This window comes from Xiphophorus couchianus, chromosome 18 (assembly GCF_001444195.1).
Source record: "Xiphophorus couchianus chromosome 18, X_couchianus-1.0, whole genome shotgun sequence".
NCBI lineage: Eukaryota > Metazoa > Chordata > Actinopteri > Cyprinodontiformes > Poeciliidae > Xiphophorus > Xiphophorus couchianus.
In genome coordinates this window covers 10,079,733-10,097,842 of record NC_040245.1, presented here as the reverse complement: position 1 = coordinate 10,097,842, position 18,110 = coordinate 10,079,733, and the positions used below count along the sequence as shown (strand labels likewise).

The window sequence follows — 18,110 nt, the reverse complement described above, 5'->3', positions numbered from 1 at the left end:
AAACAACGATTGAGTGAATTAAGTAACACAACAATAGGTATGGAGAAGCTAGGTCTTGTTTTATTTTCACCGGTGTTCCCTAATCTGTCCTACATTAATAAGAACTTGTTCTGTTGCCACTGTGCTGAGTTGCTTAGCCAGTTCACATGAATTCTACACAAAACATAAATATGGTTGGATTTACAGAACATAGTCTGTGACATCAGAGGAATTTTAAAACCTACTTAGTATTTTCCGGATGTATTATGTATACCTACATAATACTGCATAGAGTTTGCTAGTATTTACCAGCCTTTTTGTTTAAAAGACAGTGATACAATGAACTAAAGTCAACACCAGGTATCTAGGAAGTCTGTCTGCAAAGCCAGATGTTTCTAACTGGGAAAGATCTTCTTGTGTAGCTAAACTATTAAGATTTATACTCCACTTCATACTTGTTTTTGCATAACCTAAGCAGTAGCACTGGATGTATGTTTAGGGACATTATGCTGCTGGAAAATGAACGCCCAATCTAGTCTCAAGTGTTCCAGGGCCTCTGAAAGGTTTTCTTCCAGAATTGTTTCATAATGGGTTCAGTGTAGTCAAAGCAAGCTTGTCACAATAAGCAATAAATCAATAAATCAACTAAATGAAATGATAAATTAAAATTAACTCAATAATATCCATTTTGACCATCAATATTTTTTAACGGGCATTTTGTATACAAAGACATCTTACTCCATTTTATTACAGGGTTTTGGTTGTGTGTGGTTTCATTCTTTTTTTATTGTGTTTTTAATTGTCGTGTTTTATTTTGGATATTTAGATGACCTTCTTGGTTGCCCCTCTAAACAATGAGTGGTGGGTGAGTAAAGGTAGAAGACCATGCGTTGGCAGGTTTGCATGCGTGGTCAATCCATTCTGGGTTGGCCGCGTCTTAAACCACAACTTTACTCTGATGACGCTGTTTGCTTAATCAGGCGCTTTAAAAGGCCTTTGCAGACCAGAATATGCTTGTCTGACTTAAACTCTGACTAAATGGCACACATTTTATATATTATTAGTAAAAACATTTGAAAATCATGTATTATTCCAGTTCCATATTGCAAGTATGTGCTGGTTTCCATCAGTTTGTTACATAAAATCCACAGTAATATCAAACAATAATATTTGTAGATGTATTGTGACAAAATGTGAAGCGGTTCAAAAGGTATGAATGTATGCAAGTCATCCAGAGGGAAAGAGAGGCAATGTTTAGAGAATCTTCTTATCTCAGAGCAAGCGTGGCAGGTAGATGCAGGGAGGACGGTGCATCAGGGTAAATGATGGCCATATTGATCTCCAATGCTCTTTTATAGCCCTGTCATGTCAGTTTAGCACCTTGGCAACATTCGCTGTTAGAGCTACATCAATACCGAACTCTGGCACTCTGCAGCTGGCAGCCAGAGAGAGATGGTTAGAAACAGAGAAAAAAGTAAATAACAACTGCCTCTTCAAGGACTCAAACACTTATCAGTCCTACTCTTAAGAGCAAGGTGAAGACGCAACCACCACAGTAAGCTGAGAAACCGATTGGAAGAGATTAAATCTTTAACAGTTGAAAGCTCAAATAATAAGAAGCTGCCAACCACAGCCTGATTAAAGCATCACTCAGACGTTTTGAACAGTTTTGCAGAATAGCAGGCAACTGTTCTCTCAACAGTTCTTAAAGACTGGTTCATAAAAACCAACACTGTTACATCATGAATAAGGGATCAAGAATAATGTTCAATGTTGGCAATGATCTCTATACATGCTGAATTGAAAAATGCATTAATGATACTTTCAACTATTAAGGATATACTGGATTCTCCTGTCATCAATTGCTTTTTAAAAAACTGCTGATCAGAAGGCCTTTTGTTCACTGTTCTAGTTCCCAGATGTGAGAATCCTCCAGGCAAACCTTAAATTTTTAAGGTCATAAATAGACCTACCAGAACACTGGCTCTAACAGTTCTAGAGACCTAGTAGATCTAACGCTAACATGAGCTTTTATTGCAAACCGATCATCCTGATTCTGGCTATTAGCCCTCAATTAAAAAATGTCATGCATCAAAAACTGTGTGCCAGGTTATGATACGGCCTATGCACCTGAGAAGACAAAATTTAATTTAAATTTGCCTAAGAACACTTTAAAATGTTTCAGTTAATGCACAAAACTTGCCACTGAAGTAAACAGGTTACAGATGGGTCTTCACACATTTCAAGTAATATCAGTGTTCATTTTAAATAACCCAACATAAAATGTTAGAAACCAGGACATAATCTGTATATGCATGATGTAGTATCTAATTCTCAAGATATGACAACCTTATAATAATGTAGAATTATTTACTATGGTTTCACAGTATTTGTCAATAAATTTAAAATAAAAATGACCCAATTCTTTGAGCTTAAAAACAAAAAAAATATTATTCATATTGCACTTTGCATAAATATTGCAGTCACTATATTGTAATCCATGGCATTTATCAATGCCATTTTGCATACTACTATGGAAAATTTCAAACTACCTCTAATTTTGTTAGTTTCTAAGTGTTTAGGTGTCAAGTTATCTCAAACAACAAACTTATTTTATTTGGTAAATTAATTTACTGGTCACAATAGCCAAGATAGTTGAGGCATTTTGTCACAAAATTGTCCAAAGAAGGAGTTCTTTGTAGCCATGGTAAAAGCCATTAATTAAAAGATCAGATAATTTCCAGTTTTTCCCAACATCTAGCTTTGAGAATGAGCAAAAGCAAAGAGTCCCACATGGATTATCGGTATACACTCAGACGGCATAAATCTGTTTGAAATGGGATTCCTCTTTCAGAGGCTTCAGTTCTGTTTGATGAAGCAGAAAATTTACTTTGTCTGCATTATCTGATAGGCTCCAAGCATTTGATTTCTTCTACACAATATGCTAACATCCATTACTACAACCGTGCGTTAATACTCACAGCTTTAATTAGCTGTCTTGAATATGTGTTGATTTATGGGCAATTTTGGGAACATTCAGTGCTTATGCTTTGCTTGTAAAATAAGGTGTGTATTACATCAATAGTACTAAAAGTAAGGAATATTGCAAAAATAGATGGGGATGAAAAAAAATCTATGTTACAAACCGGTCACAGGAGCAGGCCACCATAAGGCACAGCAGATTGTAGATGATGTATGTGAAGATGACGGCGGTGATGGTGCCACGAGGGATAGAGAAGCTGGGATTCTTCAGGTCACCTGGTGGATAGTACATGTTTAAAATGTAGTCATGTTAAATAAGAAGTACATCCTGTTCTATTCAAAATATCTACGTATCTGAATGCAAAAACCTAATCTGGTACTAATCAGGTCCTACAATTTGGTGGATATAAATTCAGGTGAACAGCAGTGCATGGCATCGTTCTGGGAAATATTTTTGACAAACTTATTCCATCCTTACCTCAGTAAGAGGTCAGACTGCTAATGTAATGAACAAATTACTAGATTAGCAGTGACAGAGTTTGTTCGCCTGAAAAATTCAGGTGTGTTAAGACAATGCCAATCAACAGTTAGTGGTGTAATTTAATCAGGAAATGGGTTTAAAGTCATTTAACAGCTATTTGGAGTCCATGATTCAACAAAGACAAACATAGTTTTCAAGTAGAAGAGTTTTAAGACATCATCCAACCTCCCAGGAACTTCCCCCTTGAGGTCAGGCCATGGACACCACAAGATGTCCTGAACAATGTCTTTGATGGTGATGTTTGTTCATGGTGAACAGCAACATGAACAAACATCTCATGTCACAGTCTGTATCAGACAATGTGGGGAGAATCCAACAATTAAAATGGGATCTAGTGTATAATGTGAAATATTGTACAAGTTATGAATTTAGTCAAGCAATGTCAGTTTTTCCCGAACAATAAGAGATTTCACCCTTTACAACAACATTTACAGTAAAAGTGAAACCCTGCTATAACACAGGTCATTAATAATTATGTCGAAAGCAAAGTGTTAGTTTATGAAGCTGGATAAACACTCTGTTAAATGATGTAGAACCACCAGAAAAGCAAACTCAACCCATCATATTACCCCCTCACTCTGCAAAGACCAGCAAAAGTAAAATGCACCTGGACTGAATTTATTGTAACACTTCTTCTGAAAACTCAAACAGTGGCAGAAATAAATACTAATATGTAAATGATAAAGCTAGGTGTATTTGGGAATGCTTTGTTAGAATATAAAGGCAGCTGTGGAAAAACCAGACAGCTGATCAGCAAAGATTTTGTGGACGAAGGAGACAAAAACACAGAAGCAACACCCTGAAAATGAGTAAAGTGGGACAAGTTCTTAATATTTTCCTTAAACACATGTGCTCCCCTTACTTTTATAGAAAACACTTATTTAAAAAAACTGACAGACATTTAATTAGTTTTTCCTTTAAATTGTTGAAATTCTTTACATTAAGCTTATGAAGACATATGCATTTCCACCTGTTAACCTGATATTGAAGAAAAAATAAGCAGGAAAAAATGGAATGTGGAAAATAAATTAAGACATGGAAGGGAAAAAAATATTTTCCATCCTTATTCATCAGACATCCTTAATCATCAGGGGGCCGATTGATTGTCAATCAAGAATATTTCATAATGTTCTAGCGCCAAATATGAGGCCATCTACATCAACCTCAACTGACTAATTGATTGTTTTGACACAGTGATGTGGCCCATTCAATGAGACTAATAAGGTTATAATCTGCTTCTGAGTTCAGAAGCAGATTATAAATGTGCTTCTGGAAATAGCCTTTATTATTAAAGATAATTCTATTAGAAATGAAAACGGTCTAATTTTTGTAGATGACTGATTCCTTCACAGATAATCAGGCTATAACATGACCACATCTACCTGACATATTAGAGCCTGCCATGATGCCGGTGCAGCCGTTGAACATCACAGCAAATACAGTGGCGAAGGACATCATCTTCCCAGTGGTGTAGTCTTCAACATAGCCAGCTGGAAGAAATACAAGTAACTCACTGTAGTTCTGCCTCTATCATCATCATCATCATCATCAGTAAGTTTAACTTGGTTTGATGACAGACACAGCTCTGCAACCCTCCGGATCTAAAACTTAATCTGTGCAAGCCTCTGAACAAGTAACCCTCTTTAAACTTTTTTATCAAGTACAGTATCGACAATCAAGTTTTACAGGTAAAAATCTAATTTCACACCCACAAAGGTTCATACAGGAATACAATCTGTTCTTTCATTCATGTGTGAACAAATGTTTTGATATAATTACTCACTCTGATAAGGCTGAGGTTAATCTTAGCTCAATGGCTTAGATTTTAACTAATTCAGTTCTTTTGTGTGCATTTTTGATTCATTTCTATATACAAGACCCTTAATCTTCTTTACATTTAGCTAACTAGTTATCTCTAAAAGTACAGGGTTTCAATAAACATGATACATTTTACAATGCTCACTGAAACCATGAAATGGTAATGTGTTTACATTGCTTTTGTAAACAGCCGGTAACATTAATCAGGATTATTGTATATGTGTGTGTGTGAATAGTTTTCATGAGTACAGGCCTGAGTTACAAGCAATTAGCTCAGCAATCATGTGCTTGAAATTAAATCCTCTCATCCAAAGAACATGCCCTACATCACTCAAATATGAGTCAAATATGTTGTGATCTTCCAGGAAGTGTAGGCGAAACGCCTTCTGCTCTTTCCTGTCTGGCCTGCAGGGGGGAAACCAGTTCAGATCCTAGAAGGTTAAACGGCTGCAAATAATCATCAGAGTTAATGAGGTATTAAGCCCATAATATTCATTATTCCTGCTCTGGTGAACATATACAGCCGGTGGACAGCAGACTCGGTTTAAAAGAGGAAAACATTCATTTAATGAACTTAGATTTTGCACCTTATGAAATAAAGAACATAAGATAAGATAAGATAAATCTTTATATAGGCCACATTAAAACAAAAATGGCTTTAAAATGTTTTAGAAGATGTCTTTAAGCTTCTGAATCACCAATTAGTGTTTAATGGTCATATGTGCTGCCACTGATCAGATGTCAACATTAGTAAAACTCTATCTTTAAACCCACAAACGAGCTGATAGTCTCAGAACTTATGAGGCTACTGTGTGAACAAACCCTCACTTCCTTTTTCCCTTGTTTCACAAGAACATCTGCTGCCATCATGATACATTAGGCTCGATCCAAAACTTTAAGTAATAATTAGAAATGCATCTAAAAATCCAACTGAAAATAGCTGACTTTAGCCTTTACCAACAGGAATCTCCATTTTGTCAGAAAACTTTTTTATATATTTTAAAGTTTTAGAGAAATCTTGTTTAATTACAGAACTATGTAACACCCATTGGCACCTGACCTGATTACTTATAAATATATATTTAAAGTGAAAAAAATATTTGAGGAATATTCAAAATTGTCAAAATTTATATTAACAACTCAGCGCTTTATAAAAATCATTGATTTGAAAGTGGTCACAAAATCTCTGATTGTTGCATTTCTAATAAAATACTTAGCAGAAGAAAAAAAATCAAGGCTTTCTATTCTAGTCACTCAATCTTACCCTTCAGATTTCCCAGCAGTGTTTCCAGCTTGAATCCAGTAAAATTAGCTGTGGTGGGATACACAGGGCTCGTTCCGTTGGATGGCTTGAAGGGGCTTGGCAACGTGACCATTTTAGGTTTCACAACAAAGAAGCTGACAAAGATCATGATCAGAGCAAGGATGACCACCAGGAAGATGACGAAAGTGGCCTTGGCGTAGATGTGGGCTCCGACCAGGCATACTATAAGGCACAGCAAGAGGATAGCGGTGCCGTACAGCAAGGACCACCAGTAGCCTGATGGTAGGACCTGATGTGTACTAGGAACCACGGTTGGATCTAAAATGAAACATGAGAGGCAATGTAATGACTAGGAAGCTGTGATCTGATAGACAATGGTATAACAAAAGGAATCCCAGATAGTTTCTGCCTCATGTTTTCCAGTCTTTCACCTGTGTTAGGACTGTCTCAAAAAGCAATAACTCAATTAGTCACATAATAAATTAAAACAAACGTAATCATTTCGATATGCATAATTTATCAGTGCTCTCATTTCTCCATCTCTTTCTTCCAAAACTGGATGATAATCTTCAGTCTGGTGCTTAGGTCTCAATTAGCCCTCATTGTTAAAGTAGAGTCCTCATTGTTAAAGTAATAACTTTTAATACTTTGGGAAGACATGGTACAGATAAATACACAAATCAAGAAATTCTCAATTTACCTTCTGGTATTCCAAAGGTGCCCATTATGGCTTCAACCAGACCCAGCACAAAAAGGGCACTTCCGCACACGTTAGCAAAGAAGAACATGATGCCGATGCTGCCACCAAACTCAGGACCCAGAGCTCGGCTGATCATGTCTGTGCCTCAAGTTAGGGCAAAGTACATGGCATTTAAAACAAACTCATGAACTGATGTGAAATATTTGAAGCGTTTGAAAGGGGTACGCTTGGCTTGCCAAATACACTCAAAATGCAAAAAGCTATTGGTCAACTTTAGCAATAATAACCAGGTCATAGTAAATCTTTTTTTTTTTTATGAACTGAAGTATAAATGTACTTATTGTATTTTGATGTTTTGCAAAACCTGAATTTGAAATATATTAAAGAAACCTCAGGTAATTCACAACTTTTATACTAAATCATGTGCTTCCTTCTCTTGGTTTAATGCTAATTAAACCAAAAGAATTAAATGCATTACAAGACTAATTTTGACTTTCAGTTTAAAGAAACACACTTTGAGATTTCCACCTTGTCATCAAACAGCTGTAGATGCAAATCTGACTAAAACAAGATTTGTAAATGAACGTTGTTGAAAAGTTGTAAAATGTTGCAAACAATCCAAACTTAATGCTGCACAGCGATATCTGAGAGTGAGCATGTCTAAGCATGTACAGTACAGACCAAAGGTTTGGACACATCTTTAAATTCAATGAGTTTCCTTTACTTTCATGACTACTGACATTGTAGATTCACACTGAAGGCATCAAAACTATGAACAACACATGTGGAAATATGCACTAAACAAAAAAGTGTAAAACAACTGAAAATACCCCTTATATTCTAGTTTCTTCAAAGTAGCAACCTTTTGCTGTGATTACTGCTTTGTGCACACTCTGCATTTTCTTGATGAGCGTCAAGAGGTAGTCACCTGAAATGGTTTTCACTTCATAGCTGTGCCCTGTCAGGTTAATAAGTGGGATTTCTTGCCTTATAAATAGTCATGAAAATAAAGAAAACCCATTGAATTAGAAGGTGTGTCCAAACTTTTGGTCTGTACTGTATGTTAAATAACATCAGAAATCATTTTTGTGTGACTTAAGCAGCAGTGACCGATTATACTCTCAACTGTGAAAAGCAATCTCACTGGTTTGCTACTCAGATACTAAAAAAATATTTCTTTTTTTTTTTCTTTTCAGCTTGGTACTTTACCCTCAGCTGTGGCTGAAGTAGTAAAGCTGACTGTCACAGAACATTAAAGCAAACCTAACTTGAAATAAATCTGATTTATACTTTTCCAGTGGTTAGAAATGTAGTGTCTGACAGACAGCACTTGTTTGAAACAGACCCTAATTTTCTGTATACCTTGACTGTTGACAGTTATAATGGCGCTACACTGACTGTCACATGCAGATGGTCATATGATGATGCTTGTGTGTGTGAACAGGATACAATAGGCTCCTCCAGCGTCCAGCGCTCCATTGGTGGAGATTGCGCACACTGACAGAACAGTCATGGAGATGATGAAGTAGGCCACCACAAACATGAGAATACCTTGGTACAATCCAGCCTGTCCCACCACAAACCCTGAAAAAAAAAAATAGGAACAAGTAAATTAAACTGAGAGATTGGTGCCTGGGTGAAAGCAGAACCATAAACTGGAGCAGAGTGGAAAGAGGCTGATAATTAAAGGATTTCTGGGAAGTTCCAGCATAAAAGAGGATGTGGGGTTTTTTAAGGCATCGTGAAAGTACAATTAGCCAACATATCACAAGAGATCTATTTGTTCAACAGATGTCTGTCCGTGGTTTTTAATTCTAGATAACATTTCAAACAGTTTTCAAAGAATTTAAAAGTGAAAATATAAAAAAGAAAATCACACAGCCTTCAGTTTAAATGTCTCACCACAATGTTTCACTTTCTGTAAAAGTGAAATTGGAATATCACATGCTAGGAGAGATTCCAGCTTCTGAATTGTCTGTATACATTGTGACCACACTTCTGCTGTACAGGTTAGATGACTCAACTGAATTAGTTCCAGTGCTAAACTGGTGTTAATGTTTTCTTATCATCATTTCTTTGTGTATACGTCATTTTAAGCGACCACATTTGTATTAATTAAAGGTTTAGTTTGAAGATGTTGTTGATCATAGATTTGCCTGCAGCAGAAATTAAGCTCAGTTTTTTTTGGAAACTAAGTTGATTTTTGGAGAAGTGGAGACTAACAGTCATGCAGTCTGTTTTAGCTGATTGCATGATTCAATTTACGGTAATCAATTGAGAATGTGGGAATCAGTAGGATATAGTGCTATGTTAGCTGAAAGCCTGTTCTCTGTGAATTCATACAGGTCAAACCAGCTGGTTTTATCAATCTACCAGATGGTCTGGTCAGTCTGCCGTCTGTGCTTTCCAGGTTTTAAGTAGCTGGAAAAGTATTTTAGTCAACTCACAATAAACTGATCCAAAATCCAGCTGATGAGGCAGAATATGCTTTGAAATGAACTGCCCAGAATTTATCCAAAAAATAAAGAGTTTTAGACTTGAACTGATATTCCAGTTTTTCAGCATTCCTGGTTCTGATCAGAGATTAGCTGTTAGCCATTGTGTCACATTTATAAATACTGCTTGTTGTTTAGAACAGCATCAATAGACTGGTGATGTTTACTTGTAGGAATACTGAGATAAATAAAAAATAGAATAACATAACTACTAATTACTGAATAAGCCATTAACGGTCACATAAGGCCAGGTTTTTTTAAACATTGCTTCTTTCAGCCAAATAGGGCTGACATCGTACCATCATGCTTGCAACGTAGATATATTGCTGTCTGGAACATAAAACCAATTTGAAATCTCTCTAGTCTGACGAACAAGGAGTTAATGCCTCAACTACACTCAAAAAAAATCAATTACCATATTTTCCGGACTATAGAGAGCACCTCCCTGTAAGCCGCACCCACAAAGATTATTTTTTAACAAAAAAATGGAAACATACATATACTGTATAAGCCGCACCAGGCCATAAGCCGCACCAGGCCATAAGCCGCTATCTCCACCGCTCTCAGTTTGTGGACGCAGCAAAGGGCTATGCTACTTTAGCTGTTTGCAGCTAAGTCCGTGTATTTTTAGTGTCACACTCAGCACAGTTTGATAGTTTATCTTCAGTCTTAACTTTAACCCAGGTTGATCTAGTTTTATGATGCCGAAGTCAGCAAGCATGTTCAGGAGAGTATGGCAGTTATGGATGTTGGTCACTGACAGAATTAAAATAATAACCTATATAAATACTAATCAGTATGTTTCTGAGTATGTTGAAGGAGGCCCTGCTGAAGGATGTAGAGACAGCCGGCACCAGCTTGTCTAATCGGACGGCTGCTCAGCAGAAGGACATCCTATTCTTCATGTTTATAATAAGATAGTTTATAGCATAATGGTGCTGATTAACCTTATACAATCATACTGTTCATAGTAAATGTTCTAGTTTATCTTCTGGAACTGTGAATCACATTGCAGCTGCATATGTTTTGATAAGAGCTGAAACGTGCATTGTAACTAGGGATGATTTTCAATAAAAAGAGAGGTCCAGCAGAATGTGTTTTCAGAATACGTAGAGGTCGTAACTGAAACACATCTCTGTCTGTTCTCGCGAGCTACAAGAAACTAACCCTCTCTTGTCCTTTCTTGTGCCTGTATTTTGATGTTCTAGGTGTATAAACCTGACAGTCACCATCACTAAACCCGTATTTTGTTGCTTCAGCAGTATTGAAGGTAGATTAGATTAGAGTCTCCCATATGAGTTGTGGCTCTTGGCAGCTCATTCAGAGTTACTGTGGGTCTCTTGGCTGGTTGTTTAATTAATGCTCACCTTACCTCGGATGTCAGCTTTAGGTGAACGGATTAGGCAGTTTTTCTACTTTCTTTTCATGTTCAGATATTTGACAGAGTAATACTGAATTCCTGCAGGACCAGCAAGAACATCATCTGCTGCTAGACTTTATTCACCAGAACAAACTGAAAGGTACTTCATCTATGTTGACTTCTCAACATATTTAAGAATTTAGTCAAATGTCTACACATAGGCCTGTCACAATAATCAATAAATCAATTAATCGGATGATAAATTAAAACAAACTCAATCATTTCCATTGGCCTGATTTATCGTTTCTCTTTTTTTCTCTTTCTACCAAAAACTGGATGATAAAAGTCTTTAGTTTGGTACTTTGGTCTCGACTAGCCCTCATTTTGAAAGGCAATTTTGTTTACAAAGACTTCAAAATTCATTAGTTTTATTTATTTTGGATATTAAAAATGTCTTCCAGTTCCAGTGTTAAATGTTCATTAGAATTTAAAGTTTAATGACCTTTGAGAATGTGTTCTTGCATTATTATTTAGTCATTACCATTATATTACTCAAAAAATGGTCTCATAAAAACAATATTATCGTTTGTTGAGAACTTCTGGAACAATTTATCATACAGTAAAATTTTTCATCATGGCACATCATATTCACACATCCTTCAGAATATTCAGACTAAACCATGTTTGTGTCTGGATCTCTGAAATAAACAGAGACTCCATTTCATCGGCCATTAAACAAATATATACCTCATTTGCAAACCAGGACAAACCTGCTGTTCCTGTTTGTCTTCAATTCAAGTTGATTAATGTAGATAGTAAAATGTATTCAGATGGTTTAGATTTTTACAAGCAGTACATTTCTTTCTCAATTGATATTTTGTCACAATTAACAGCTAATAAACACATACTTAAGAAAATAAATATGTTATGCATTTATTTAAAGCACCACTGCAAAAATAGCCTCCACAGCAAAACATTTAATGCATAAACATTTGATCGACATAAAAAGAAAAATTTCTACATACATTGTAATGATTCAAGTAATTTCCAGATTCAGCAATGTTCTGTCAAAGTCAGATTTGTCGGTGCATCAGCTGTTCAGGAAAATCGACATACATTTTTTCTAACACTAACTGTATATTTGTACTTTTTTCTGTATCTTCAGACAGTCTGCAGCAGCTGAGATTCTGGGAGTTTCAACACCAAAACCTCAAGCTTCAAACTGAGCCATCAACTGGACCAAGATGCCTTTCAAACAACTACAGTAGTTAACCTGCTCTGTTGGTAGACATTATCCTTAATCTGTAGAGACTGACCTTGGTCGTCTTTGAATACACAGAGTTATGGTGTTTTCTTTAGTTAATTGATTATAGTAAATATTTGAACATCCATGTAAATTTTAAGACATGTCATTGTTAACTTTAGATAGCTGTGCCATGTTAATCTGAACCTATTTTGTTAACGATTCAACAGATTTGTTGCAATCTTAAATATTTAATCTGTCCTTTGTGTGCAGTAAAATGAACATTAAAGTTAATTCAGGAAACACTTTTGTCTTCTTCTTCCTTCTACATTATAAATCGAAACATGCCTCTATTAAAATCATATATTTGTGACATCAAACTTTTTTTCTGCCATAAAGCAGTGGTCAAACTATGAGTAAATGTTTGTAACTTACTTTCAACAAATGGAAACCAAACAGGTTTTAAAGTAAAGACACTATGAATACTCCTCATATACCTCAACACGGGTTAGGTTTCCACTGCATGCAAGTAAATGTGATTGCAATTGAGTGAAAATTGTACAGCAGGGTTTTAGCTCCACTTCAGGAGGGTCGGTGTCCTCCAACCTTTAGATGTCTCTTCTTTAACGCACCTGAGACAAATCATGAGGTCAGAGGTCATTAACACAACTCTGGAGAACTTGACTGTCCTAAGCAGCCATTTAATTCAGGTGTTTTGGACCAGGACATATCCAAATGTTGAAGGACACCAGACATCTATGCCTTGATCTGAGGATCCTGTTGGAGGATCGGTGTGTTCCTGCAACAGCTCCATCAGATCAGAGAGTAGATGAGATCTGAAAGATCCTGATCCTCCAGAAAGTAAAATAACACGAGACCCAATCCATCAGTCAGTCGTTTTGTCCTGTGTACAGATAAATATAAAATGTTATTTATACACATAGAAATTCAATAAATTAGAATCGAAAGGCAATTTATTTCACTTAATTATATTCACTTAGTGAATAAAGTAGAAGGCAAATCAGAATATCTCACAAACTATAAATACAAATATCAGTCAGCAACATGACTTAGGAATTTGATTGGAACCTGTTGGGCAAAACAGATACTGTAAGAACCACCCAGAGATAATTTTTATGGATTAAAGACTCAAACTGTGCTGAGTGTGACACTAAAAATACACGGACTTAGCTGCGAACAGCTAAAGTAGCATAGCTCACAAAAACATTAGCTCCCGCTAACAGAAACACATGAAGAGGGCAGAGTATCAAAATACCAGACATATAAAACGTAATCTGAAATTATTTATAATTACTCCATGTCTCATTATAATCGGAGAGTAAAGCCTGCAGGTTTAGCTTCTACTTACTTCCGAGGGCAGACCATCGGGACGCTCAGTCTTGCTTCTTGGTTTGGCTGCCTATTTTTCCGGCCAGCGAACCATTCCGCCACCCAGCGGTCATTTTTCAGACCACTTAGTCCTGTACCGCTCAAAAATGTACAATATGTCTATAAATAATTTTGGGATATTATAAGGAAGTGCTGAGATACACCGTTTTCCACCGAACTAACGTATTTGCCACTTCCGTACAAGCACAGTGAAAAACGTTTAGAGGATAAAAACACTAGATCCAGAGCAAAATTCAGATGACGCAGCTTTCTACTAGCATGTAAGCACCATCTACACACAAATCTGGGAGCTCCCGAAGCGTGAAATGAGTCTCAAAAATACTTGTGCACTCGTAACTGGATCTGTGCGTAAATGCAGTTTTGTGTGTGTGTACCAGATGACTTGTGAGTACTTTTTCAACATTTGTAGGCGTAGGAGAAGATTTATTTTATTTTTAAGGTTTACAAATCCAGGATTACACACGCACAAATACTTTTACACAGGCAGATATTTTGAGACTATTTTCACTCCATATCATATGAACTTCTTCGTGTGCTTTCCATGATGAGGGCGTAGGAGTTTGAAAACCTTTCTCTGTCATGTCTATTGCTATCATGTGCTTGTTCTAAATGAAAATGAGCACTTTCTTCTTTGATTTCCAAGTTTGGCTTCCAATGATTCACGTCCTGCTAAAGAGCTCCATGGTGGTTGAAGAAAAATCCACAGAAAAGCCGCACCGGGCTATAAGCCTCATGGTTCAAAGTGTGGGAAAAAGTAGCGGCTTATAGTCCGAAAAATACGGTAGATAATATATAGGCTAAAATATCCAAATAATTAGAGGACGTAAATAAACCTAAAGCGACCAAGTCGATCTTGTACTTTTCCAAATTGAAACATTTGTCAAATTTGTCCTATTGATCAATGCTGTGAATCTCATCAAGGTGAAAGTCACATCAGTCACTTTGAACTGTATCGCAAACACACAAATTATCCACATTATCGTACCGTTCCTCCACTTAGACCCTTAACGCTACTCATTAATCTTTGATCAGCAACTATCAGCATGTTTCTGTCATCAGTCAGGTCCACTGTGACACAAACCCAAATCTCACTAGGAAACAAAATTCACTTTGTTCCTTTAAGAGCTGAAATTTCAAGCTCAACTGAAATAAACTCAACTTGCGAAGCATCTGCATGTTCTGGTGGTACACCCTAAAGATATCCAGGTCAGGACAAGAGACACTTTGTCAAACCGTTAAATTTACAGTAGTTTCACATCCGCACTGAAACCACTCACAGTTCCTGTGCAATCTTACACTTCAACTTGAGATTACAATGTCTAAAGTCTTCAGCCAACAGCTACATATACCCATGTGAGTCGGGGTGGGTGGGTGTGTGTGTGTGTAAGTGATTTTTTTCTCTGAGTATCCATTGCTCAGCAGCTGACATCTCACGAGACTGGGAGGGGAACTGGGAGGGGAACTGGGAGGACAGGAGATGAGAATACTGAAAGAGTTAAAACTTATAGGAAACAAAAAAATCAGAAAGAAAAGCAGAAGTGAAAAGTGAGGAGAAAAGATGAAGTTGGTTATGAAAAGTTGATTTATTGTTCTGCAAATCCAACTGTGGTTTCTGCAGCAGCATGGATTTCATGGGCTTGAATAATTTCTAGTTTAGTGATATTACTGAAAAAGGAGAACTTACAGTATATCTCATTGATTACAATCAGACATGAATTCCTCACTGTACCAAAACCTAAACCTGAGTTACGAATGTGATTTTCACAGCATAAAGTCACGACAGTCTCCGTTTGCTGCTGAAATATTAGTGAACTTTCAAAAGCTGTAGCTTAAATGGATAATTCAGAATTTTTTAAGTGAGATTTTTTTGAAAGATTAAGTAGTTAATTTTTTAACTAGCAGTTGGCGCTGCCATTTCAAGTGCTGATCAGTTGAACTTAAAGGCTAGGAGCACATCTAGTCTTAGGGAGGCAAAAACTGTTGTAAAACAACTCCAGTCTTAAATGTCATAGCAGTTTTAAAGGAAAGAGTGTTTTATGAACTCTTAAACCATTGACATATTTGCATTATTTATACAGAAGTCAATGATTATTTAGGTGAGAAATTGAAATTGGAGGCAGTGCACCTCCGGTGAGCTTCCTGATACTACAGATGGAACATACAAAGCATTTCCATATAAGGGCATGGGAAAGTAAAGTGCAGAAGAGATTTTATCAATACTAATAATAGTCAGTATGGCCTTAAAAGTGTAGCATCATGTTTTTCTGAATTACGGAGCTGACAACAAAAGGATCTCTAAAATTTATCAGCCTTGTGGCTACAAATCTATTACTGCACACAGTAAGAGATTCACAAAATACTGCTCTAAGAAATAAACTTACAGGATTTAAAAGGAAATACAAACAAAATAACTAACCAAAAGAAAGAGCAAAAGAAGAGAAAGCTGATAATGTTGATCCAAGGTAAATAAACTAGATACTCATATTCAGGGTTGGTAGATAAGTAAGTATCCTCTGTTCAAATTCCTTTTCTGGTTTGGACGAATAGGACTCTAAAAAATAGTTGCTGAGGTAGTTTTTCTGGGTTCCAAGTTCTAATCCCTGTTCTGGGTTGCTAAATAAGTGTAAGTAAGTAAGCATCCTCTGGACCTCTGGGATGCTAGATAGGTATAAGTATAAGTAAGTATTCTCTGGGCTTTCTAAGTGTGCTCTAAATTTGTAAAAGTAATGAGTACTCCATGGATTCTAAGTAAGAATAAAAACTAAATGTTCCTCTTCTGGATTCTAAGTTTGTTCTAATTCCTTTTCTGGGTTGCAATAATAGGAGTCTCTCTGCATCTAAATAGTGAGTACTCTACAGTTTCTAAAATATAAGCTAAAGACTAATAAACTATAGGTCTCTGGATTCCAAGTTTGTTCTAATTCCTTTTCTGGGTTAAAAGTGAGTACTCCACAGTTTCTAACAAAATAATTGTGCCACATGTCAGAGCACAATTGCAAAAATGAAGGGAGTTGTAGCATAGTGCATTATTTGGAAAGCAGCATTTGTTTTTACATACAAGTTCACAATAATTAGAGATATTCTGTTTGCATTTAACATTAAAAACTGACTTTTTTAACGATGTTTAAATCTTTGCTAAGCAGTTCCATTTATTACAAAAAGCGAAAGTTATTTTGAACTTTAGAAAGAACCACAAACAGATTACAGAAACGAGGCGTGTTAAATGGAAATTATAATGGCTTAACCCTAAAATGATTCCCAAAACTACTGCAAACAACCACAGAAGCAGTAAAATATAGAAACCGTGACTGTGCTTCGGTGCACACTACTGTTGACTACTGTTGACTACTACTTCGGTGCGAAACTGAGTGTAGTGATTTCTGCTGCCACCACTCACCTATTCTGAGGAAGACCACTACGCTGAACATTGACAGCAGAGTGGGAATCACCACACCGAAGAACACCGACAGCTTCTTGGGCTGCCCCTTCGGCGAGGACCTGGGCCGAGGGCTTCCCGGGAGCTCCTCCAGGGCCCGGCTCTCAGGAGCAGACCGCGGCTCGGACTCATTGACGCTGGCGACAAGGCGGTAGTTCAGGAGAGGAGTCCGCTCCGTCATTGCAAAAACAAAAACAAATGCTCGCTTAGGTCGACTCGAACTTTAAAAAGTAACCCGGGTAAATTTAGGGACGGAAAAATCGCTGTATTTTGTCAGGACAACTCAAGAGTTTGCAAATAAATGCTTGCGATGGATTAAAAAAAAAAAAAAAAAACCTGTAGAATTGACGCGTCCTGATTGTCAGCCGCTTCAAATGCAAGTTCAGTATCTACATAGCAAAACAAACAAGTGCTTCGGTCACAAACACAATAAGTTAAATAGAGCGTGTTTGGCCTAATCGCTGATGCACAAACTTCGATCGTTTATCAATAAAATGTTAGATAAAATCCCCGGCAGGATACCTGCGCGAGGCCATGGTAGTTCTGTGTCATTTCTCTGATTGTACGGAATAGAGTATCATGTGACGCCGCAACGTCAATACGTGTCTCTGCTGCAAACTTCTGTTTTGCCCTTTCACAATAAAACCAATTACGATTTAGTGCAACTTTTTTCATAAGAGCAAAACAATTTATCACCTTAGACATACATATATCTGTCAGGCACAGCATTATGATCATTAACAAGTGAAGTCAAAAACACTGATTATTTCTTCACAATAGCATCTAATGACGAATTAGATTCAACTGGACATCCTGTCAGTATATCTTGTTTGTATAGGGTCAAAGATTCATCAACAAAAACACTGGCTGTGTTTTTTTTTT

The 18,110-nt window shown here is 36.7% G+C and overlaps 1 protein-coding gene across 1 annotated transcript in view; it reads right to left on the bottom strand.

The window, feature by feature from the left end:
* The window catches only part of LOC114161860 (solute carrier family 12 member 9), a 72,525-nt gene extending 54,725 nt beyond the window's left edge, over nucleotides 1-17,800 (bottom strand). Inside the window, exons 1-6 of the mRNA XM_028045473.1 lie at nucleotides 17,190-17,800; nucleotides 8,734-8,868; nucleotides 7,285-7,422; nucleotides 6,585-6,902; nucleotides 4,885-4,992; nucleotides 3,126-3,237 (exon numbers count right to left, since the gene is read on the bottom strand). Coding sequence (XP_027901274.1) covers nucleotides 3,126-3,237; nucleotides 4,885-4,992; nucleotides 6,585-6,902; nucleotides 7,285-7,422; nucleotides 8,734-8,868; nucleotides 17,190-17,409 — 1,031 coding nt within the window. The 5' untranslated portion in view covers nucleotides 17,410-17,800. The remainder of the gene's footprint in view (nucleotides 1-3,125; nucleotides 3,238-4,884; nucleotides 4,993-6,584; nucleotides 6,903-7,284; nucleotides 7,423-8,733; nucleotides 8,869-17,189) is intronic.
* Between the last annotated feature and the right edge of the window lie 310 nt (nucleotides 17,801-18,110).